Source organism: Chrysochloris asiatica, unplaced genomic scaffold (assembly GCF_000296735.1).
Source record: "Chrysochloris asiatica unplaced genomic scaffold, ChrAsi1.0 scaffold00555, whole genome shotgun sequence".
Taxonomy (NCBI): Eukaryota; Metazoa; Chordata; class Mammalia; order Afrosoricida; family Chrysochloridae; genus Chrysochloris; species Chrysochloris asiatica.
In genome coordinates, this window is record NW_006409073.1 from 344,834 (window position 1) to 369,725 (window position 24,892).

The 24,892-nt window shown below is 41.7% G+C and overlaps 1 protein-coding gene across 1 annotated transcript in view; it reads right to left on the bottom strand.

Annotated features, from left to right (window-relative positions):
* Window positions 1-7,439: 7,439 nt before the first annotated feature.
* Window positions 7,440-24,892, bottom strand: part of PANK2 (pantothenate kinase 2) — a 47,554-nt gene continuing 30,101 nt past the window's right edge. Inside the window, exons 3-7 of the mRNA XM_006877683.1 lie at window positions 22,089-22,342; window positions 20,926-21,102; window positions 15,290-15,413; window positions 12,904-13,029; window positions 7,440-7,514 (exon numbers count right to left, since the gene is read on the bottom strand). Of these exons, the coding sequence (XP_006877745.1) occupies window positions 7,464-7,514; window positions 12,904-13,029; window positions 15,290-15,413; window positions 20,926-21,102; window positions 22,089-22,342 (732 nt within the window). The 3' untranslated portion in view covers window positions 7,440-7,463. The remainder of the gene's footprint in view (window positions 7,515-12,903; window positions 13,030-15,289; window positions 15,414-20,925; window positions 21,103-22,088; window positions 22,343-24,892) is intronic.

Here is a 24,892-nt window from a genome sequence, read left to right on the forward strand (position 1 = left end):
TGTTTTTAAACAATTTAAAGAATCCCAAGTAATTCTGAAACCGGTGATTCACTTGAAATTGTAAATAGTTTCAGGAAGTTCCTGCCGGGCTGCGCACGCATTGGTGGTACCGTCAGTGTTTGGACTTTTGGTAACTAATTGTCTTTATAGGAGAGAAATGCATGCTGCTCTTTGGCTTTTTCTGTCCCATCTTTTCTAGACGAGACACAGAGTCCCTTAGGATTCGTGAATTTTGTGTAAATTAGCTATGTAAAGCAACAGTGGGTCAGCCCTGCTCTCCATTTCCCTCCATCCTGGGGGTGTCCACGGTGAATGGGAACCTTTCTTACTTGGAAAAATAATCTGCGTGATATGGGAGGAAAGGGAGGGAGCTTTATAGCCCTATTCATGGCATGTCTCCAGGCATTTTTCTGGAATCCAACCTCTTACCATCTAGAATGGAGAGGGAACCAGACCTTGGCTCAGGTGGCTGAGGTCAGATGAGGAAAATTCCCATTAGCCTAGAAAAGTACTGGGTAGAATCCAGTTTGGAAAGTTACAACTCCAGTTAGTCAGAATTGGCCATTTCCTATGTGTGACCTGCTGGTGGTATGTAGATTGGACTGCTTCCTAAAATAGGGCAAGGGAAGTGTGGAAGCTTTTCATATGAAAGCCTTAGCCTGTTTGGCACCCATGCAAAGAACTATTTGTATGCCTACTTTCATTGTTCGTGTTCACATTTATGGCACAATAGAGTTGCATGTGGCAAAAGAGTTTACAGTGAAATGTCTTTAGTGACCCATGTCATAAGTAGGCTTGCTTCTGGACTAGCCTCATTAATAGTCAACACCCATCATTCACCTCTTCATTATGGGGTACAGATAATAAATCTTTTTTTTTTTTCACCCTCAAAGGGGGAATTCTGAGGTCAGCAAATGACTGCAGCCCACAAGGTTCTGTAGAATTGTAGATTTCACTTTCATCTGTTTTCTGCCCTTGGGCATCAGCCCACACCAATTCCCTGCATTGGTAGGGAGGTAAATGAATTCATCTCACAAGCTAAAAGCAGTTGATATGGTTGTCGCGAAGCACTAGACCAAAGCCTCAACAATTATGGCTGTTGGAGAAAGCACAAGAATGTGACACTCGTCCAGGCATGCAAGTGGCCATTGCTGCTAACCCTCACCCTGCTCCCGGCATGGCCACCTTCATAGTAGTGGACCCTGCAGCTAGCATCACAGCCCTACTGCTGGGTCCTCCCACAGGACTTTCCTGAGCTTTAGCATCAATGCTAAATTTAATTACGAAAAATCAAACTAAGTTTTTTGTTTGAACAAGTTCAGATCTCCACCAGGAGTTTGGAACACCTTTATATGCTTGGCTTCTACTCAATCCCCAGTGAGGCATCTTGTGTTAAGAACTATTGACCAGCAGTTGGTTGTAGACCCATGAAGGCTCTTGTTTTGAGGCCACTGGCTGCACTTTACATAACCATTAGGATTACTTGAGCAGCTGAGATTGTTACTTTAGGTGATATGGGTTAATGGACCCTGACTCAGCCCCAGTCCTATTTATTGCTAGGGGACAACTGAATTCAGCTGGCTTTAGAAATGGACACAAAATCCAGCCTGTTCCTGGTTGGGTAGGTAGGAGCTGCAGTCATCGGTTGCTTTTCGTTGCCATAGTGTGCTTAGGCTTCATAATGGGCCTTGTTGCCTGTGATGGCCTAGCCAGAACAAATGACCAAATGGAGCAAGAGAAGGTCTGGGCTTAATGGATACAGAGGGCCTTCCATCTTTGCCAAATGCCCTATTCTTTACAAGTTTTGACAAATTAAGATCCTTTTCCCTAGTGCCAACCTATCTGATTCATCAAGGAATTGCTCCACCCTAAGCCTGGTCTGGCCCCACCCTCCTGGATCACATTCAGGATAACTGTAATCATTTTCCTTAACAGATTTCTGCGAAGTACTTTTCTGAAACTTCTCCAGTTGTCTGCCAAGCTCTGGATTTAAAAAGTACTTGAAATGACTTGAGATCAGCCCTTGGCCACTGGCTAGCCAATGTACTTTTCTGCAGGTTGGTAGTGGTGGTGTGCCGTGGAGTCAGTTCCAACTCTTAACGACCCGGTACAGAGTTCCCGAGGCCGTAAACCTATACGGGAGCAGAAAGCCTCATCTTTCTCCCGAGGAACAGCTGATAGTTTTGAACTGTTGACCTTGAGGTTCACAGCCCTATGTGTAACCACTACGTTACCAGAGCTCCTTTTCCTGCCAGTTAGCCTCCTAAAATTTCCCACCTTATCCACCATCCCAGGAGTCTTAACATTCTTGTAAGCTCGAAGCTCACCACACAGTTCTGGGTGACACGCAGCAGGCCTGTGCTCCTCCAGGTCACAGAGAGCTGCTGACTTCAGCTGAAGCCCCACAGTAGGGGCTTTCCACAGGTTGGGCTGCCCGCCACCCCCTCCTCCTGAGTGCCATGGGTGCTGTCTAGCTGCCTCTGCCCACCATGCATCAACTTGACTGCAAAGTGTTGAGTATTGCTTTTTTCATTTTTTGAATAGGTAAAAATATCTTCATATGGTTTACAAATCGGTTAAATATCGTTGCATCCCTGAGCCCCAGCAAGCCCACATCCTCCCACCTTGAGCACAGTTTCTATGTACCCAAGGTCATTCATTTTATATATATACAAGCAAATGTACACACTACGTGTGCATATTTTTTTGATTCATGATGTGGAGCAAATATTCAAGGAAACACATGTTCACATGGCAACAGCCATCTCATAAGTAAGACTGTCAAGTGAGACCAGCATTGGGGAGTGTTTGCAGCCACATTACTTTAGAAGGCATATTTTTACTTGATTGCAACATACTGGAATTCTGTGTTTCTACCTAAACCAGAAATTACAATCCCTCCCACTTTCTATAATCACATCACCCAGGCCTCTCCTGTCTGAGTAGCAGTCACAGGGATCTAGACAAGTTATAAGAACCTTCCCCAACCCAGGTTCAGGTGTGAGCCAAACCCGGGATGTCAGGATTGTGGTGTTTGATTTTATTTGAAGCAGACTTTGAGAAACAGCAAATGAATGCTGAGGCATCCCTTCTGGTTTAGAAGTTTTATCAGCTGCTAAGCAAGTGGACAGTAAAATCTAATCCAAATTAACGAAGATAGGCCCAAGTGTCCACAAGTTTATGGGTTTGCCTCTCCCCTTGCCCAACTTATCCACCACCACAGAAATTATTCTACATGGACTCAAGGGCACTAACAGCCTTCTCTTGGGAGGAGGTGGCTCCATTCACTAAGCACTGGACTGCAAACCATAAGGCTTGAAGTTCCAGCCCGCCAGCCGCTGTACTGAACAAAGATGAGGCTTTCTGCTCCCACTAAGATTTAAAGTCTCAGAAACCCTATTCTATACAGGGTTGCTATACATCAGTGCCAACTCAACAGCACTAAGAAGTTTCTGGTAGTGGTACAATTAATGCATTTGACTACAAAAAAGCAGTTTGAACTCATCAGCTGCTCCATGGAACGGTGTGGCAGTCTCCTCACAGTATACAGAGTCCAGGAAACCCCACAGGATTGCTGAGTTGACTCAGTAGCAATGGATTAGTGTTTACAAAAAGAAAAATCAGATTATTTTTGCCCCTGTAGATTCAAGTTGAAAAATGGCAGTTACTTCCTTCAGGCTACCATGAGACACATGAAAGAGCCCTCGGTTTAGGCCACCTTTGGCTGCTCTGTGCCTCACCCAAATCCAACACCCAATTTGGGGCCCACCTGTCTACCTACCACCCATTGCAAGGACCCAAGTTTTTCCCTGATCTAAAGTGCAACTTGATTCCCTGATTAGAAACCTGGAATTCTGACTCTTGTTAAATCTCAAGTTGTACTGTTGAGAATCTGAGGCAAGGAGATGGATGCATGTCAGTAGTAGTAAATTCTGATGGACTCTGCAGACTAGGAAAGAGGTTTTATTAAGATTAGACCACTGATCCAGTCTGACTTCTGAGACTCTAGGGTCAGGGGGTGACATGTCATGCAGCAGCCTCACCATCGTCTCCAGCACCTGTGCCTCAAACTGCCCCTTCCCTCCCAGGCCTGCCTAGAGCAAAGGGGCTAGTGACAACTGTCTTCCAAGAGAATGTTCCTGGTTAATGATCATCTCGGGGTCTCTTTAGCCTCGTTTCATCCCTTGGAAATTGTGTAACTCCTTCAAAAAATGGTTTATGAAATACTGAACCTCAGATTTCATAGACGTGTTTGTACACTAAGAATTCTGCAGCAGAATATTTTTTAACATTCGCAGTTTTTGTAAGCTATATTTTTGTATATTTGCTATTTTAAATTTTTAATGCATTTTTTGCTAATCATTCGTCTTTAAATAATGCATGTAGCTGATGTAAACAAATGTAAATAAAAAGCAGATTTTAAAAATACTTCATGTTGCACATGTGTCCTTTGTAACTCACAGCATTGCAGGAACTGGAAACCTTGAGTATTTCCAAGAGCACAGGGCTGGGTCACCAGTCACAGGTGACTATAAAAGAGAAACCTCCAGACTGTCCCCTGGGGGGAAGAAGCTGGTTTGGGCACTAAGTGGCTGTGAGTACACCAGGCAACAGGAGGGGGAGCCACAGTGCCCTGGGACTTAGCCTGCATTGACACAGTCTCATGGGTGTGAAGCACAAGGGTTCAGCTTTGAAGAAGCAAAACTGTTTGGTGCCTCTGTAGTCCCCAACACTCCAGCTCTATCCCAGGCTTCTTGTATAGTGCCATGGTTGTGACTCAGAGCGACCCTGTATACTGTTTCTGATGCTATAAATCTTTGCACAAGCACAAGGCCTCATCTTCTCAACTTTCTCCCAAGGAGCAGCTGGTAGACTTGAACTACCTACTGTGTTTAACAGTCCAGGGCCTATCCTAGAGTCATAAGGCTGGTATAGTACCTACAAAATGTCTTCACTTTACTCATCAACCCCAGGTCACTACTTCCAACCCTAGTAGCCAGCTCTCAGTAGTATCAGCAAGTCTGAAACAAGCCCCACCAGGTCCACATGAACCCTTCCCCCTTCTTTCATCCCTCTAGCATGTCAGAACCTTTCTTTCTCCTCCCTCCACTTCTGGCCATCTGCTACCCCACATCTCACTTCAGGGCCCCTTCCTCTCCAGGAGCAGTGTGGGACGTGACCCCCCGACATCCGTCTGGAAGGCACAGCTGCTGAGTTGGTAGCATATACCAGGTGTGGCAATGACTAGAAATTGTTTACATCCATCTATAAGCCAGATATGTGGCGAGGGCAAAACAAGATCAGACTGCCAATGGAGGTTTAAGAGGCATGTGGACATTTCTATTAAGATGGCCTTGGAGATGACTGCCTGAGGAGAGGTTGTCTTCAAAGGTGCTGGCAAAGGAGACAGGAGTGGTGTGGGAGGCGGAAGGTCTGCATTGCATTGAATTGAATTAGTAGACCTCATGAAGCCATGGAGCCCTCCTGTGGAGGGATGGGGTGGGCTGAGCACCAAGTGGGAAGTGAGGAAGTGGAGACCTGAGAGGTAGGTCCAGTAAAGAAGGAAGCTGAATGCAAGCCAGGCATTAAAGTGTCTAGAAGGTTCAGAACATAAGCTCTCAGGTCAGACTGGCCTTAGTTTAATGCCAGCTTTGCCTTGTTTCCAGTTATGACCTGGGGCAGGTTTGCTCAGCTGAACTGAAGTTTCCTTGTTACACTGTGGGACTAAAGACACCTATCGTGTAGAACAGTTAGGAGGATTGACTTAGATGACCCACATAAAGCACCAGTTACAACACCCAGGAGGCAAAAGGGGCAGGACCCACAGCAGAGGTCTAAGGAGCAGGCTCCTGGCTCACTCCCTTTTCTTATTTTCTCCAGAATTCTTCATCTGCTGAGGGGGGCAGGCAGCTGTTCATCTGCTTGAACACAGAAATGGGACAAGTGGGTGGCAGAAATGTCTTTGGTGGTCCTGAGGGAAAGAACCCGGGCTACCAGGAGCTCAGCTATAGTAGTAGAAGGAAGCTCCGTCGCAGGACTGTTCTGAGGTGGCTCAGGCTTAGTAGCCAAGATGAGTGGCAGCAGGGAAGAAACCTCAATCACTACCAAGAGCCCCTCTCCCCATGCACCCCAGGAGGTAACCTCACTACCACCCTACCCCATACCCCACTGCAGGTTCGAGCCCTGCTGCCCCATCACCACCGAGTGAATCAATATGAATTAGAACTAAGGAGCTGGACAGACGGGTGGCACGAAAGCCCAGTCTGGGAGTCTATCCCTCTCTGCCTCATGAGACCCAGTTCTGCCCTCCTGTGTCCTTCCCATCCCTCCTGACCCCACAGTCAGCACCGACCCCCACCTCACCAGAGGGTCAGCACTGGGCCCGCCATGGCAAGGAGCGCGAGCCTTACGGTTTTCCTTCTAGATCAACGGCTGGTTTATCAAGGCCCTTTCTTGCCTACAACAGGGATGCAGGCACCAAGGTATATGAAAAATAAAGAAGTTACATGAGCTCCAAGCAAGATTTAAAATTATTTGACACAGGGTAAGAAAATGTTCAAAGTCAACCCCAACACCAGACTCCATCCTGAAACCAATCACTTTCTCCAATTATAGAACCAGCCAGCAGGCAGTTTTCACCAAGTACTGGAGGCCCAGGACAGTGGGCAGAGAGGGCGGAGGGGCCCAAGGCAAAGTGCCCTAAACAACAGCCGACCTGACCCCCAACATTTAATCACTGGACATTTCAATTCCACGTCTTCTACTCAGCTTGACAGAATAATCAGATTCTCGGCAGTCCCTGAGGAGAAAGCAGTTCAAGCGGCCCATTGTGCTTTTTCTACTGGTTGCCTCACACAAAGTTCAGCAGCACCGCCCTGCCCACACCCAACCCTCTCCCCAGATGTGCCCGGTGGACAAATCATGTCTTTCCAAACAGACCTTTCACAGGATTTAAAATGTAAGTGGGAACTACCCCTTCCAAAAACTGCTTTGTTTGTTGAGCTTCAGGGAGAGAATTACGCTGATCCATGAAATTTTCACAACTTTGGAATGAAACACGTTTTACAATACTTTGTCCACACAAAGACTAAATGCAAACCAAAGGAATGATCTCCAAGGCCAGAGTGACAAAATTGTGATTTGATTATAACACATGGTAGCAAGTTCAAACAGGACACAAACCCCAGTCAACTGAGCACAGAGCAGTGTCTCCAGTGAGTGGTCAACTGCTAGACTGAGAAGTTTCAATCAGCAAATCCTCACTACTGTGGACAGAGTCCACCATTTGCTTCTTTTTTAATATACCCTCCTTACACTGGTTAACTAATTTGTCTTGATGACTTAGACTTTCTTGTTCTGATTCAAGTAGTGCACAATCATAAAACTGAATGACTCTTAAAAAAAAAACCAAGTCCATCGATTCCACTGTTTGAAGTTTCCAGGAAGCTCTCTCCAGATAATGATCAGGGAATCTTCAACAGTTCAAGAAGTGCTCCAACTGCTCCAAAATAACCCTGTGAGGGAAAAACACAAACACCAAAAATAAACACAGTTTTCCTAACACTTGGGTACGTTACCTTACTATTACTAGTGATAAAGAAAACAGTGCCCTTCATTCCTGAGCTGCCACAAGGCCTGCCTGGCAGCTGGGAAGCTACAAGGAGCTCCTAGGCTGGGAGAGGGGATTGGCTGAACAAGATCCTCTGGGCATGTCGGACACCACTGTAATAAAAGTTCAGACAGGAGCAGCCCCATTACCTCTGGAGAGAGATGGTACCTGGGCTGCATCCTGGGAATGAGAACCGAGAATCAGCAAAGACCTGAGTATTTCTAGATAGCTAAGGAGTGAAGGTTAGATTGGGCATGAAGCCTAATGACGCAAGAGAAACCAACGGGGATGGGCACAGAGGTCTCAGAGAGCCTGAGACTGGATTGGGAGTGGAGTGGATTGATTCAAGACTCATCTGAAAAGTGAAATGACAGAGGTGAGAGGTTTATCCTTCCCAAGCATGCAGTGACAGCACCTCTGAAAACAGGGACATAAGAGTAAGAATCAAAGAAAGTGTATTCCATATGGGAGGATGTGAAAGGTTTACGGAATCCAGTGTAGTCAAGCAGCTGTGCCCAGCTGGTAATTTGGCTTTAGAGCTGGGGTGAGGAGGTAAGCGTAGCATTGGCACAGACACATGTAGGAGACGACATGACTACTTGAAGAGAGACAGAGACAGACCAAAGAGCAGCAGCTGGAGGAGGACAACTGCCCTATCATCTCCAGAAATACATGCCTGAAGCCACACACACAACCAAGGACCAAGACTGACAAACAGAAAAGGAGACAGAGGAAACAATGATGGAGAATGCCAGCAGGAATCAGAAAAGAATTCCGCGATACAGAATCCATTAAAGTCTCCGAAGCATGAGACCTAGAGACAATACTGAGAGAAGGACTGAGGAAGAACATGGGGGAAGACTCTGGGAGACTTGCCTGTGGGGTTTAGAAAAACATACTAAACATCTCTCAAATATCTAATCTATCTTTCACGAAAAGTTTCCCAAGAAACATATAGCCAGAGTCTGACACCTACCCTGACTGACCACACCTATCTGTGTTATGTCAAGAAGCCAGAATCGATAGGAGTGACACAGTTAAACAAGATCCAGCAATGCTCCAGAATGCCCATTCATAGCCAGAGCATACAGGTCACTTTACATTTCGCTATCGATTTTCATGTTCTTTTGTTTTCTTTTTTAATAAGATAAATATATTAAGATAAAAAATAACCATTATACCGAGTTCCACTGAAGACCTAGAACTTATTTAATTAGTAAAGGCAAAAACAGGTTTGTTAAAAGCGATTAACTGCTAAGTTGAGAAAAACAGTAACGAGTGGAAGAGAAAAGATTGAGAAGAATCTATACAAAACTTCCAGAGTGACGACAGTTACACTGACAGCAGTAGTACAAGGACAAGAACAACTGTCAAGACTTAAAATGTGTAATATAACCCCAGTTTCTTAAGTGCAGAGTTCAACATCAGTCAGAAGCCTGAATGCAAATGGGAAACACAAGAAAAGTGGACCGGCAATGTGAACCAGAGGAGGAAATAAAGCCAGTGGACAATAAGGAAGATAAAGTATAAACACAGATATCATAAAAAGTTAACAGCTATATGAAGAAGACATCAGTGAGAAAAGGGGAGTGAATCAAAGAAATTAATTTCTATGTTCTGCTAGGAAAAGGTTCAACAAGAGGGAGAAATTAAGCAGGAAGAAAGTTACACTAAATTATAAGTATATTCAAAATGAGATTGACTATGGTTTCTTTTTTATTCTAATATAAAAGTCAAAGATCACAAAGTTAGATGCTACTATAGAAAGTTTAAATTAACATAACTCAAAAGATTAGCCAGGAACCCCTGAGGCAGTGCGTTTATGCTAATGAGGGAAGACCAACTCAAGAAGAATGAGAAGGGCTGCATGATTTGCAGAATGCAATCAATGTCACTCAATCACACATGTATAAACTGGTGAACTGGTATAGGGTTTGCTGTGAATATTCTTAACATCAAAATAGTTTAAAAACTGTAAGAAACTTAATTTGGTACCAACTAACTAACTTAAAAAGGAGCTCTGGTAGCGTAGTGGTTACGAATCGGGCTGCGAACCTTAAGGTCTGTGGTTCGAAACTACCAGCCGCTCCGCGGGAGAAAGATGAGGCTTTCTACTCCTGTAAAGATTTACACCCTCGGAAACCCTGTACAGGGTCGCTATGGGTCGGACCCGACTCGATGGCACTCAACAACAACAACAACAACTAACTTAAAAACATTAGGATTTTTAAAAAGTGTTGTTAGTGCCACTGAGTCGGTTCTGACTCAAGAGACCCTGTATAGGATTTCCAAGGAGCAGCTGGTGGGTTTGAAGCTTGTAGTTAGCAGTCTAGTGCCAATCCCACAGCTTTTGATATGGAAAATTTGTACACTTTGGATTTGGGGGTATTTTTGTAAAAATATAGCTTAACACAACATTTACCAATTCAGTATTGTACATGATGAAACCAATTACATCCATCATGTTGTGCAAGCATCACTAGCACCCACTGCCATATTTTTATCCCCGAAGTCCGAAACAGCAGCTCCCAGATTCCCTTCGTTCTTCTTCCTTCCCAGCCCTGGTAATCACTGTTAAACTCTGATCTCTAGGCATTTATGTGCCTATTCTGAGTATTTTATGTTAGTGAGCCCAAACAATATTTATCTTTTTATGACTGACTGGCTTATTTCACTCAGCATTGTTTTCAAGGTTCATTCATGTTGTAACATGTATCAGGGTCTTCAGTTTCCTTATGGAAAAATAATGTTCCACTGTTTATCTATACCACGTTTTATTAATTCCTTCATCTGTTGGTAGTCATGTGCTTCAGTGAACACTAATATGCTACTCTCAGGTCTCTCTGTGATATGCCTAACCTGGTGTGGCGCCGTGGGCTAATGCGGCAGACTGCAGAGGCATGTGAACTGTAAGTCGGTGGGGTTCAAGCTCACCAGTTGCTACTTGGAAACTCTATGCAGGGACGCAATGGGTCAGAAACGACTCGACAGCACTTAACAACAACAACAATGGTAACTCTTATTCATAGTCCAATGCATAAGGAAGACCACAGAAGAACTGATGCAATTGAATTATGGTATTGGTGAAGAACAAATCTATCTTGGAAGAAGTACAGCCAGAATACTCCTAAGAAACTAGGATGATGAGACTTCGCCTCTCATTCTTTGGACATGTTGTCTGGAAGGACCAGCAAAAAAGTGGAAGCCCTCCAATGAGACAGACTGCAGAAACAATGGGCTCAAATGGAACAATCGTGAGGATGACACAGGGACAGCTCATGTTTCATTCTGCTGTGCATGGGGTCACTATGAGTCAGAAACAACTCAATGGCACCTAACAACAATGTTTTGAAGAATCCACAGATCATTTCCCACAGCGGCTATACTATTTTGCATTCCCACCAGCAATGGATGAGGGTTCAGATTCACCTGCCTTCCTCGCTGACATTTTTTTTTCCGTGTGTGTCTGTGTGTGTGTGTATTTGTTGTTGCTTTATCTTAGGTATCCTAGTGGAAGTTAAGTGGTATGTCATTATGATGTCTATACTTTGGATTTTAACTATAAACTTAAGGAACTTAAAGAATAGGTAAACTCTATTCTTAACATTTTCAAATCCTACTTTGATTTGTCACGTCATGTAATGCTGTTAAATAATAGGGGGCTTCAAAAAGATCCTGAAAAAAAAAAAAAAAAAATGCAATTGTGGCTGGGGACTCTGGGAGGGAGATAGTCTTTGTGTTGATGGCCAGGGGGCAGGCTTGCAGGGTGTATCCTTTGGCTGTTTGATGATGCATGCAAGGAATTATAATCATTGCAACAAATGAAATAAAATGGGATGAATGTAAAGCTAATGTTCTCTCCCATGTAAACTATCACATAATTCACAATAAAAACTTTTAAGTAAAAGAAAAAAAAAGGAATTTTCTCATGAACGTTCTGAAGCCCCCTCATCCATGCACATGGAATGCAGTGGCTCTGCAATCAGCACTGGACAGCAAACCACAAGGCTGGCTGACAGTTTTGAGCCCAGCAGGCGAGCCAGTGGGAGAAAGATGAGGCTTTCTGTACCTATAAAGATTTATAGCCCTTGTGTGCTGACGACTGGAGGGGCAGGCTTGTAGTATATACTCTTCGGTTGGTTGATGATGCATGGAGGGAACTGTAACCTTAGCAATGAAATAATACATAATAGGATCAATGTAAAACTAATGTTCTCCCATGTAAATTTTTCACATAACTCACAATAAAACATTAAAAAAAAAAAAAAAAGTATTTACAGCCTTGAAAACCCTATACAGAGTTGCTGTGAGGAGGAACTGACTGGAAGGCACTTCATAACAACAACATCCATACATGCACATGCAGTTTTGAAAAATGTTAATGACAATACTATGTAACGGCCTACAACACCTGACTATACAACAGCCAGGGGAAGCAAAGGAACAAGAAAGCTCTTTCCACAGCTTTTTCCCCAAATAGAAAAAATAAAAGGGCTCTTTTCCCAGCCACATCAGATTGAGCAATTCAGTAATTCTTTTCTCATGTCTATTACATGTTTAGCGCTTATGCAGTGTGATTCTATTCCTGTAATTTTTAAAATGTGTTTTCAGTATACACTTCTTAAATAAATTATATCAACACATAAAAAACATCAAAAAGGAAGAAACCGAAACCCAAAGAGTAAATGCAAATGGGGAAAATATAAAGAAATGGTTTAAAAAGTATATGACATCCAAAATGTGTGCTAAGATGTTTTCCTTTTAAATTGCTTAAGATCACAATTAAATTAACCAAAAACCTACCTTGCCTAATCAGGTTACGAAAAAGCTTCTGAACATTATACTCAAAGTTAAATCCTGGCTACCACTAGCACCTGCTCTGATCAGGATTATAACAGAAGGTCCTGGCCAGAGTAGGAGAAAAAGGGAAAACAAAATCGACTTAATGGTCTGATAAAGAACAATTAATCATACAAGATCAAAAAAGCAGCATTTGTCCAAAAACAAAAGGCAGAAAGTAGAAAGGGTAAGAAAGGACAAATGGAAAGGAACCCAGAAGTGGGAAGAGTGTTATAAAAATAGAGGGGATTACAACCAATGTCATGAAACAAAATGTGTACAAACAGTTGAACAGAAATTAATGTGCTCTAAAAACTTTCACTCAAACCACAATAAAATGCCCACCTCCCCCCAAAAAAACAACTCAGCTTTCATATCATGCAATTAGAAAAATGCACTGTGGATTTTATGTCCTGTGTGTACACTACATACTGCCAAGAAATAAGTCAGCTTACCTCGTGTTCTGAGAAAAGTGCTTTCAATTGCCCCTTAGACCAATAATCCAGAGCATATGCCAAAAGTCGCATGGCGATCGTATTAATTCTCAAGAAATTTCCAACAAATACCACCTGGTTAATGTTCTGGGTACATTTTAAAAAAACAAAAAACAAAAAAGGCAGTTTTCATCTGAAATTCTGCTCTCTCATAAAAGCTATCCCCAAACAGAGTATCATATGCATTATGTCCCCAGACAACTCTGGCCCCATTTCAAAGCATGCCAAAATGTCAAAGCAGAAAACATAGCAGGAAAAGCATTTGTACTGAAAAAGTGACAATTACTGTTAAATAAAGTTTTCTATTGTAAGAAAAACTGCAAGATCCCAATGCAAATGTTGTTAACATTAAATGCCGCTGAGTTGGTTCTGACTCATAGCAACCCTGTATCTAGTATATGTTGTTGTTGCTATGTGACGTGGAGTCGGTTCCGACTCATAGTAACCCTGGTACAGGGTTTCCGAGGCTGTAAATCTTTACGGGAGCAGAAAGCCTCATCTTTCTCCCAAAGAACAGCTGGTAGTTTCGAACTGCTAACCCTGAGGATAGCAGCCCGATTTGTAACCACTACACTACCAGAGCTCTTGTATCTAGTATATAGGGAAGAAAAATGCCAACCTCACTAATGACTGAAGAAAACAAAATTTTAGATCTATTAATTTGACAAAATAATGGAAACTCTCCCCTCAATACTGGTGAAACTGATTCATTCATTATTGCTAAAGATGATCTAAACCAGTGAGGTCCACTACATATCAAGATTCACGTTGTTGTTATGTGCCATCAAGTCAGTACCAACTCATAGCAACCCTTTGCACAAAATGAAACTCTACCTGGTCCTGAGTCAACCTCATAATCATTGCTAGGCCTGAACCCATCGCCACTGCCATTGTGCCAATCCATCTCATTTGGGGGGGGAGGGGGGAGGTGATGGTGTCTTCCTCCTTTTTTCTGACCTTCCACTTTACCAAACATGTTATCCCTCTTGATATGTCTAAAGTATGAGAGATGAAGTCTGGTCATCCTAGCTTCCAAGGAGCACTCTGGCTGCACTTCTTCCAATAAAGATCTGTTTGTTCTTTTGGCAGCCCATGATACTTTCTTTCAATATTCTCCTCTAACACCATAACTCAAATGCATCAATTCTTCTACAGGCTTCCTTATTCACTGTCCAACTTGCGCATGCATATGAGGTTACTGAAAATACCATGGCTTGGGTCAGGCGCACCTCAAGATTCTTAAGCATAATCATATTCTACAGACCAGAAATCTGATTCCTAGGTAAGCTCATTATCAAGAATAAAATTGCCACCAAGGAATATCTTCACGCTTGCTTAAAATTAAATTGCTTACTGTGGTGTTATAATAGGAAACGGTCAAATGCCTAGTACTAAGTGAATGACTTGATATTAAAAGAACTACATCTGAAACACAGACATGAAATTTATATTAAATAAATAAAAATATAAAACAGTCAGTACACCAACTGAAATATATTAAATGCATAAACATAGTAAAGGGAACACGCAATAAAGGTAAAACACACAAAAATGAAGACATGTTTTGGCTTGCCAGATACTGATACAATGCCTTTTTAATGAAAACAAAACAACCTCTTTTGTACCTTTTTAAGTGTTCTCTTTGTTTTTTAAGCCACATACCTATGCTATTTAAAATGAATAACTCTAAGTGGGAATCTGCATTATAAAGCTGTATCAACTGGATCCTGGATCCTCTTTCGCCAAGGGCAGCCCATTCTTGGTTCTTTCATAGCCCTGTACAATGCTGCTTGACTTGAATGCTACAAGGCAGCACTGTAAAGAAGCTGAAAGCCCGAAGATAAAGTTCCACCGAGCTGAAGGTGCAGCCGGGTAGGCACTCCTCTGCATGCTCAATCATCTCCCAGCTTCTGTAACTTCATCTGGATTCTTTCCCAGCGACCTCAATGATGAGCATGGTGTCACTCCCCTCATCACCACCCAAGAGGCCCCATCATCTGGGATGCTGGCTACCTTCTTCTCTACTTTCTCTTCAAAATGATCAATTTTTAACCTCTAAATAGTAGCAGGTTCTTCTTCAGTTAGAAAGAAAAAAGCATTAAAACTACCCCATAGAACATTTGTTGTTTTTAAGTGCCGTCGAATCCGACCCAGTATAGGGTTTCCAAGGAGCAGCTGGTGAGCTTGAACCACTGACCTTGCAGTTCAAACAACTTTGCAGTCTGATGCATTAACCCACATTTAGGCACTCGCTATTCTGAGAAGTCAAACAATATACAAAGGTGGGACCCACTTAGTAAATTCCATATTGTCCTCAAAGCAATGAAAGAAATCCCTGTCCCCTTACTTCATTCAGAGCACACATTCTTGCTACTGAGCCAATGTTGTTGGTGATAGTGATCAAAGTCGCTCTGGCAAGGTCCTCTTTACTGACAGCCTCTCGCTTCTCCTTGCTCATCATATTTCCAAAGCTGTGGGAGAAAAAAAGACAAACGTAATCTAACAGAGCTTGAATATTACTTTACTAAGACAAAACTGACTTTTAAACAACATTATTCAAATTTTCAAACTTTTTATGACAAAACAATAGAGCATTTGCTCAAAGAGAAATGTTGTAGCTTCAAACTGCACCATCAGGTATTCTGAATAAGCAGTGGTTGCTGACATCTGGCCTTGGTACCACAACCTCACAGATTCAGTTGGCATCTCACAAGATCTACTGTAAGGCACAAGTACTCCCTATGAAACCAGGGAAAGTTCCAGAAGAATACTGTAATTCATCGCCAACTACACAGCTATTCCACTGGGGGGAGTGGGGGACAAATTCACATCTGGTAAACTACTTCTCAGAGCAAAGTGTGGACAGCAGAGTCCCAACATGAACTACTTCAGTTTCAGGAATCGGTAGAAGGTAAAATACTTCAAAGCACTTTGCCAGCAGAATTGCTATATGAATAAAACCAAGATTAGAACACAAACTCAACCAATCAGAAAAGTAATTACAATGAGTGAAAGGTACAAATCGAAGATGAAATCTTCAGCATTTACTGTTGTTGTGTACCACATCAAGTTGATTCTGGCTCACAGCGACCTTATAGGAAAAGTAAAACACCCCATAGAGTATCCTAGGCCACCATCCTTACTAGGAGCAGATCACCAGGCATTTTCTCACCCAGAGTGGCTACTGGGTTCAAACGGCTGACTTTTCAGTTAGCAGCTAAGCACTTAACCCATTTACCACCAGGGATCCTTACAGCATTATGAACTAAAAGTGCCTTACCTATTACTAAAAACCTTGTTTGTATGTATAATTTCTATATATCAGCACTCTGCAATCCAAAATGCATTTTTTTTTAAAGTCCATTTACAATAGCATCAGAGAGAATAAAATGCCTGATGGTGGTGGTTGTGTGCCCTGGAGTTGGTTCCACCTCATAGGGATCTTATTTCCGAGGCTGTAAATCTATAAATTCTCATCTTTTTCCCACAGAGCAGCTGGTAGATGCAAACTAGCAAAACAACTTATAACCCACTACTACTAGGGCTCCTTAATAAAATGCTTAGGAATATATAATTAACCAAGAAAATAAAACATGGGTACACTGAAAATTGCCTGACAGAACTGCGGAGATACAGGTGTGGAACATTCCTTTTGGTATCTATTCATTGTCTCTCGCTGTCTGCATACCTCCATTCCGGTGACTAGAGGGGATGCCTGAGCGAATGGACACCCCACCCCCACCCCTGGAGGGTTCTACTATGCATACGCACATATCGACTTGAAATTTAAAGTGACAGTTTCCACTTAAAAACAAACAGCCACCACTCATCTGTCAGTTTGTCAGTTTGTCGTACTGTGGTAGCTTGTGAGTTGCTGTGATTCTGAAAGCTATGCCACTGGTATTTGAAATAACCACCAAGGTTACCAATGGTGGACAGGTTTCAGATGAGCTTCCAGACAAAAACAGACTAGGAAGAAGGAGTGACGAACTACTTCTGAATATTTAGTCACTGAAAACCTTATGAATAGCAGAGAAACACTGTCAGATATAGTGCGGGAAAATGAGCCCCTCAAGTTGAAAGGAAGGCACTCAAAATGCAACTGGGAAGAGCTGCCTCCTCAAAGTACAGTTGACTGTGATGACGCGAATGGAGTAAAGCTCGTGGAAGAAAAGTCCACGGACCTTCATTTGCTGACGGGCACAACTCAAAATGAAGAGAAATAACTGTAAACACCCATTGACAATCGGAACATGGAATGTACGAAGTATGAAACTGGGAAAATTGGAAGTTGTCAAAAATGAAATGGAACACATAAACATCTATATCTTAGGCATTAGTGAACTGAAATGGACTGGTATTGGTCATTTTGAATATGGTAACCAGATGGTTTGTTGTTGTTGTCATGTGCCATGGAGTCGGTTTCGACTCATAGCGACCCAGTGCAGGGTTTCCGAGGCTGTAAATCTTTACGGGAGCAGAAAGCCTCATCTTTCTCCCGCGAAACAGCTGGTAGTTTCGAACTGCTGACCTTGTGGTTTGCAGTCCGATACGTAACCACTACATTTACTATGCCGAAAATGACAAATTGAATAGGAATGGTGTTGAACTCATTGTCAAGGATCAGGCAATGTTTCGTTCTGCTGTGCATAAAGGTCACTATGGGTCAGTAATGACTCGATGACACCTAACAAAAATAACACTGAAAATGACAAAATGGTTCAAAGAAAGTACAGACAGTCCATATATGGAAAGACAGTTATTTTCTTGGATCAGAAAACTTAAAGATGTTAATACTCTCCTAATTCTTTACAATTTTTGTGGGCACTAACAAGATAACCCTAATGTTTATATAACAACACAAGGGACCCAGAGTAACCACAACAATCTTTAACAACTGGAAAAAAAAGTCACATTTTTCTATTTCAAAACACACTACATAAAGCTATAGTAAATGAGACAGTGTGGCACTGACATCAGAACAGACAGCTCAATGGAACACAACCCAGGAATAAACAAACACATTTTCAACTGATTTTCAACAAAGGATCCAAGAGAATTCAACAAAGAAAAAATGTCTTTTCAACAAATGGTGCTGGGACAACTATATAACCATACGCTTCAAAGAATACATTTAGACTCCCTGCCTCTGGTGGACTACAAAGTCAGTTTGAATTCCAAGGTCAGCAGTTCCAGCTCACAAGCCACTCCTCAGAAAACCTATGGTGGTGGTGGTTATGTGCTGTGGAGTCGATTCCAACCCATACAAACTCTGTAAGGGTTTCCGAGGCAGTAAACCTTTACGGGAGCAGAAAGCCTCATCTTTCTCCTGCAGAACAGCTGGTAGTTCTGAACTGCTGACCTTGCGGTTCATAGCCCAATTTGTAACCACAACCCTACCAGAGGTCCTTCGCAAATCCTATATAGGCTCACCATGGGTCGGAACCACCTTGAACCATGGTGCTGTAGGAAAAGGACTGGACCACAAAGTCAGTTTGAACCACAAGGTCGGCGGTTCAAACGCAGCAGCAGCTCTTTGACAGGATTGCTGAGTCAGAACTGATTCGACAGCACTTAACAGCCTCAAACCACACACAAAAATTAGCTCAAAATTACAGACCTGTAAGAGCTAAGACTATAAAAATTCTCAGCAAAAACACAGAAGTAAATCTCTGTGGTCTTGGGTTAGGTAATAGCTTCTTATATAAGACACCAAAAGCACAAGCAATAGAAGAGAAGGTAGATAAAGAGAGTTGATCAAAATGAAATACTTCCACAAATGAAAGGGCATGCATTGTCAAGAAAGTGAAAAGAAAACAAACAGAATCAGAAAAACTATTTACAAATTTTGTATCTGATAAGGGACTTGTATCTAGAAAATAAAAAGAATTCTGACAACCCAATTAAAAAAAACAAATAGCCCAGTTTTAAAAAGGGCCAAAAATCTGAAGATACTTCTTCAAAGAAGACATACAAATGGCCAACAAGCACATGAAAAAAAGGTCAGTGTCATTAACCTGTTACTAGCAAACTGACTACAACTCATAGAGACACTACAGGACAGAGTAGAAGTGCCCCACTGGATTTCTAAGGCTAAAGTCTTTCAGGAGCAGACTGCTAGTATCTTTCTCATACAAAGCCATCTGGTGGGTTTGAATTGCCAACCTCTAGGTTAGCAGTGGAACACTTTAACCTCTGTACCATGAGGGCTCTTCCCATTAATTACTGTTGTTATCTGTTCCGACTCATAGTGACCCTGCATAAGGTTTTCCATGGAGTGGTTGGTGAGTTTGAACTATCGACTTGCAGTTCAAACCAACCTTGTAGACCAGTGCTTATCCTGTAAAACCACACTATGTTGTTGTTGTTAAGTGATGTCAAGTCGATTCTGACCCATAGTGACCCTGTTATAGGGTTTCCAAGGAGCAGCTGCTGAGCTTGAACCACCAACCTTACAGTTCAAATCACTTTGCAGCAGTCTGACGCATTAACCCACGGCGCCACACCAGGAGTCACCATATCACCTAGGAAAATTCCAGCCCAGAGAAATAAAAACAAAGCTATACATGAAAAACAGCATGAATTTTCAACAGTGTTAATAATCAACACTATGAAAATTCTTAACGGTATAATAATTAAAAAGTAAAAACGTTACCAGGAGAAGCTGAGGGAGGAAATTCTTCACAGGCTAGAGGGTAAACACATGTTGACATAGGTGACAGGGCAGACGGTATACAATAAGGGGGGGTTAGCTGAGGAAAGACGAAGGTAGCAGGAGACAAAGGAATGATAAAAGAGTTACAGTGATTAAAGATAAATATGTTTACTGATGGTACATGGAAGGGATTCCAATCACTGTAATGAAGCAAAGTATATCACTTGTTGAATATAAAACTGATCATCTGGCTCTGTAAATCTTCACTCAATTCATAATAAAAAGTTTGTTTTTTTGTTTTGTTTTTAAGTAGAAACAACATGAATGTTGATGAACAGATTAATAGAATGCAGTATATATCCATCTAACGGAATACTGTTCAACAAAAGAAAAAAGTAACTGTTTCATGTTATAACATGGATGAACCTTGAGAACATTATGCTAAGTAAAAGAAGCCAATGGTAAGAAGCTACATATTGTAATGTTACCATTCATATGAATTTACAAAGACAGAAAGCAAATCAGAGTTTGTCAGGGAATGAGGTTAAGAGGAACTGGCAGTGACATTTAATAGGTACAAGGTTTCCTTCTGGTTTAATGAAAACTTTCAGAAACTGGAATACAAGTGATGACTGCACACTTCTGGAACTGTATAAACAAGTGCCCTTGAGTCAATTTCAACTCATGGCAACCCCATGTGTGTCAGAGTAAAACTCAAAAGGATTTTCAACAGCTAATATTTCAGAAGTAGATCACCAGGCCTTTTTTTTCTGAGGCACCCATTGTTGTGTTAGGTGCCACTGAGTCAATACCGACTCATAGTGATCCTATGCACAACAGAACGAAACACTGCCCGATCCTGGACCAACCTCACTATCGTTACCACACTTGAGCCCATTGATGCTGCCACTTTGCCAATTCATCTTGCTGGGGGTCTTCATCTTAAACCACAAACCTTTTTGCTTAGCAGCCAAGCACATTAACCATTTACATCACCTACCATTACATTAGAGGAGCTCTGATAGCCTAGTGGTTACAAATCGGGCTTTGAACCACAAGGTCAGCAGTTCGAAACTACCAGCTGTTCTTTGGGAGAAAGATGAGGCGTTCTGCTCCCGTAAAGATTTACAGCCTCAGAAACCCTGTACAGGTTCGCTATGAGATGGAACCAACTCCATGGCACACAACAACAACAACAACCATTACATTATACTTTAAACAGGTGCCCTTTCTATGAGTTACTTCTCAACAAAGCTGTTAAAAAATAAAGATATGATCAATATTTACTATTACTCTATGTTCTAGAACATACATACACACACCCATACCTCGAAGCCACAGCCCAACCTGGCAGTCCAAATCTTTCATAGTCTCCTCCATAAATGTCTCTCACTAGCTTATCCACTTTGGTGCTATCGCCACGAGATGCCATTTCAAGAGCTTCTTCAAAAGTGGTACAACCAGTAAGAAGACAACAGAGACCGAAAAAGGTTCCTCCTCCAAGACTGTGATTAAAATAAAATGCAGTTATTATAACATTTTTTAAAGTCCATCAGTGCAATAAACAGGTAACATTTATGAACTACAAAATTACACTCATGTATCCACCCAGTACTGCCCCAACCAAATCCTACATGTGCTACCAGTAAGATAGCAACAAGAAATACTGAAGACAAATACATATTCATAGGAGCCAACCAAGTGGTGAAATGTAGAGCCCTAGTCCCCAGTGCAGTCTAGGTGTCTGCTTAGTATAAAGAGCCTCAGGTACAGATCAGCTCATTATACCTGGGGTCAGGCTGTCAACTCCTCTCTTACTCTCTTAGCTTATGTCCCTGAGCCATTCTCCAGCAAGCACCTCGTCACCCTGGCTTATCACATCACCAACCTACAACCACTCCATTAATGGGCTTTCTCCCCACAAACTACTCTTCATTGTGTAATTCACACCAGTGTAAACATGTTTATTGCATTCCCAAGATGCTTTTTCCTCAAATGACCTCAGATCCTCAAATCCAAACAGATTCATTCTCACCTTCTACCTATTTTGCCTCCCTGTCATTTTTCTATTTATCAGAACCTCCATTTCTTGATCTCACATCATCCCTTGGTCATCTGTACGTCAGAGTGTATATTTGTGTGTGTATATATAGACACAGAATCTGCACATGTTTCAAGGATGAACCTGGTCTTGCCTTGCCTTTTCCTTACAGATGCTAACTAGTACTATGTGATATGCATGCTGAGTACATACCACAAACAATCTGACTCAATAAAAAAATCTCCTTTTGAGATATTTTATGAAACAACTGTGATACTGAAATCTTGAGCAACAGAAGTAGGTCAGAAGGAGAAACACGTTGTTTTTTTTTTTTTTGCATAATCCCAAAAAAAAAAAACAAACTTTTCACGTAAGTTTAACAGGCTCTTGGAAATGTAGTCTTATGCAAACTTTATTAAGAATAAACAGTGACTTTTTAGTAAGACTTACCTGGTACCTGTGACCCGCTTGTAATTATCTTTGGAATATACTGCTAAGATGCTAACCCCTGAACCAATGTTCACCAGAAGCAGGGGGTATGGATTTTTCAAATCAAATGGTAACTTCTGACATTTTTCAGAATCTGCAGGATTTTCAAAGTAATAGCACTGTGACCGTCCATTGAATCCAACTGAGTCAATATATAAAATCCCTTTTATTAAGCAATCTAGTTCATCAAGTTTATGAAGCTGAAGATCGCCTATCTGTAATGAAATAAGAATGTATTCAGGCTTTTTAATAAATAAAAAATTCCATTTAACAAGATACCCCTTTCTACATTAAGCATGTTTTATAGAACACAGGACAGGCTGACAAGATCTATCATCATCCCTCACCAAAAAAAAACAAAACCACCCCACAGCTAAGCCAAGAAATTCAAGTGATAGTGAGCATGTAATAACACAAGGTGGGAGTCACAGGACTAGCATCTGCCTTTTAAAAGATTTATCTTCAAGGCCATAGAGCAATATCAAAATAGGTCACAATTTATTATTTAATAACTTGAAGCCAAAAGGCTAAAGTGTCCAATAAGATATTTTTGCTATCTAAACTGGTTATCACATCATCAACAGTCTCTTGGGGAAAGGGAGGCATTTTAACAGTATCAAAATGTTAACTATGTTAGTCAACTTAATTATACTTAAAATTTTTTTAAATAAATCATAAGTATTCATAATATGAAACACAGTACAATTAAGAACAAAGCAGAGCCTCTTGCAAAAAGTACAATGCTCAGTCAAAAAAACCCACCAAAATATAACAATTGTTGGCAATGTTGTGAGGAGATTGCTACTCTTATATACTTACTGACGGTGGGATTATATAAAATAGTACAACTATGGAAAATCTTATGGCTCTTCCTCAAAAAGCTTCTGAAAATCTTCCCCAAAATCCTATGATTACTCACAGTCCAGGCACAGAGGACCCTAAGACCATTAAGGGCGAAGAGCACAAGCGGAACGAGGGACCCTGTCCAGAGAAGCACCAACACCAGAGATGGAGGCAGAAATGAGGACATGGAGAGAGGGAGAAGTTGAGGACTCTAGGCTCATGGGAAGAGAGGGACACTGAATGTTATCAGCCAAGCAGAGACTTGCAGAATGTGCCCTTCGGTTGTTTAAATTATCATATATTCTGAGTGTTTTTGTATACATCCCCCCACCCCCCCTCCCCACACCACCAAAAAAAAAAGAGGGAATGGAAGCAAATACTGTTGTACGATGATGCATGGAGGTGATTGTAATCAATGCAATGAAACTATGGTGTAAAGCTGATGTTCTCCCATGTAAACTATCACTCAGTTCCCAATCCCGCCTAAAGAAAGTCTTAGTCAATCACAAAATGACACAAATACAAGGGAGCTTCAAAAGTTTGTGGAAAATGCAATTCCACAAACTTTTTGACGTTTCCTTGTATTGTATAATACCATTTTCATAAAAAATCATGAACTGAGTTTACATAAAGAAAGCAACATTCTTTGATGGTTGTCAGGGAATGGGAGTGAAAAGGAAGGAGACTCACTTACTAGTTAAGTGCCATCAACTCATAGAGACCATGTATAGGGTGGGTTTCAGAGGAGCAGTTGGTGAGTTTGAACCACTGATCTTGCGGTTCAAACAGACCTTGAGATCCAGTACTTATACAGCAACACCACACCAGACACATGTTAATTCTAGTGAAGGGAAAGGCAATTCATAATAAAGAAGTCATCAGCACAAGGTGATCACAGTAAATGAAGATACCGAGAGGTACACAACAAGGACACATACAAGAATAAAGGGCAACACAGTAAATACTGTAATGCATACAATTTCTGCAATACAGAAACAACCAAAAATTTATGAGTGTTACAGAGGTATATAGTTGTGTACATATGTATAGGCAAACTTGTATGCTATGTACGTATGGTTCATATATATGAGAAGACTTCAAAAAGGCCATGGGAAAATGCCATTATCTTTTAACTCCATTTTTTTCATGAACTTTTTGAAAGCCTATTTTATAATAGAGCACATAGAGGACCCAGTTATGAAAAATTCTTAAGACATATCCAAACCCCTCATGGGGCTGGAGTTACCAAATTTGAAGGCTACGGACCATCGTCTCAAGGACATCTAGATAACTGGCATAACATAGTTCATAAAGATAATGTTCTACATCCTAGTTTGGTGAGTAGCATTCTGGGGTCTTAAACCTTACTAGCAGCCATCTAAGATTAACTATTGGTCTCTTTCTGCCTAGAGCAAAAGAGAATGAACTGAACAAAAGACTCAAGGGAACAATTAGTCCAAAGGGACTGATGGCCCACACAAACCACAGCCTCCTCCAACCTGAAACCAGAAGAACTAGATAGTATCCAGCTATCACGGAAGACAATATGACCAGGGACATAATAGAAAGTCCTGGCTAGAATGGGAGAAAAATGTAGAACAAGACTCAAATTCATTTAACAACCATGAAAAACAACAACCCACACCTTAGAGCAGGTGGTGGGCTGGCAACGTCTTGCGTATGGGGTCCCCAGCCGATCTCCTCCCTCCCTGCCTTCCTCAGAAGGCGGCTGTTTATGCTGGACGTGTGGCCAGAGACGGGTAAGGATCACGTAGAACCTCGGCAACCTAAGACAGAGCCACTGCCATGCTGCAATGAGTTTCAATAATGGGTAAAACTGAGGAATTCACACTGACCGCCTAAGACAGGCAGCGTCCCTTAAACAAACAATAAATAAGGGGGAATCTGATGCAGACCGTGCA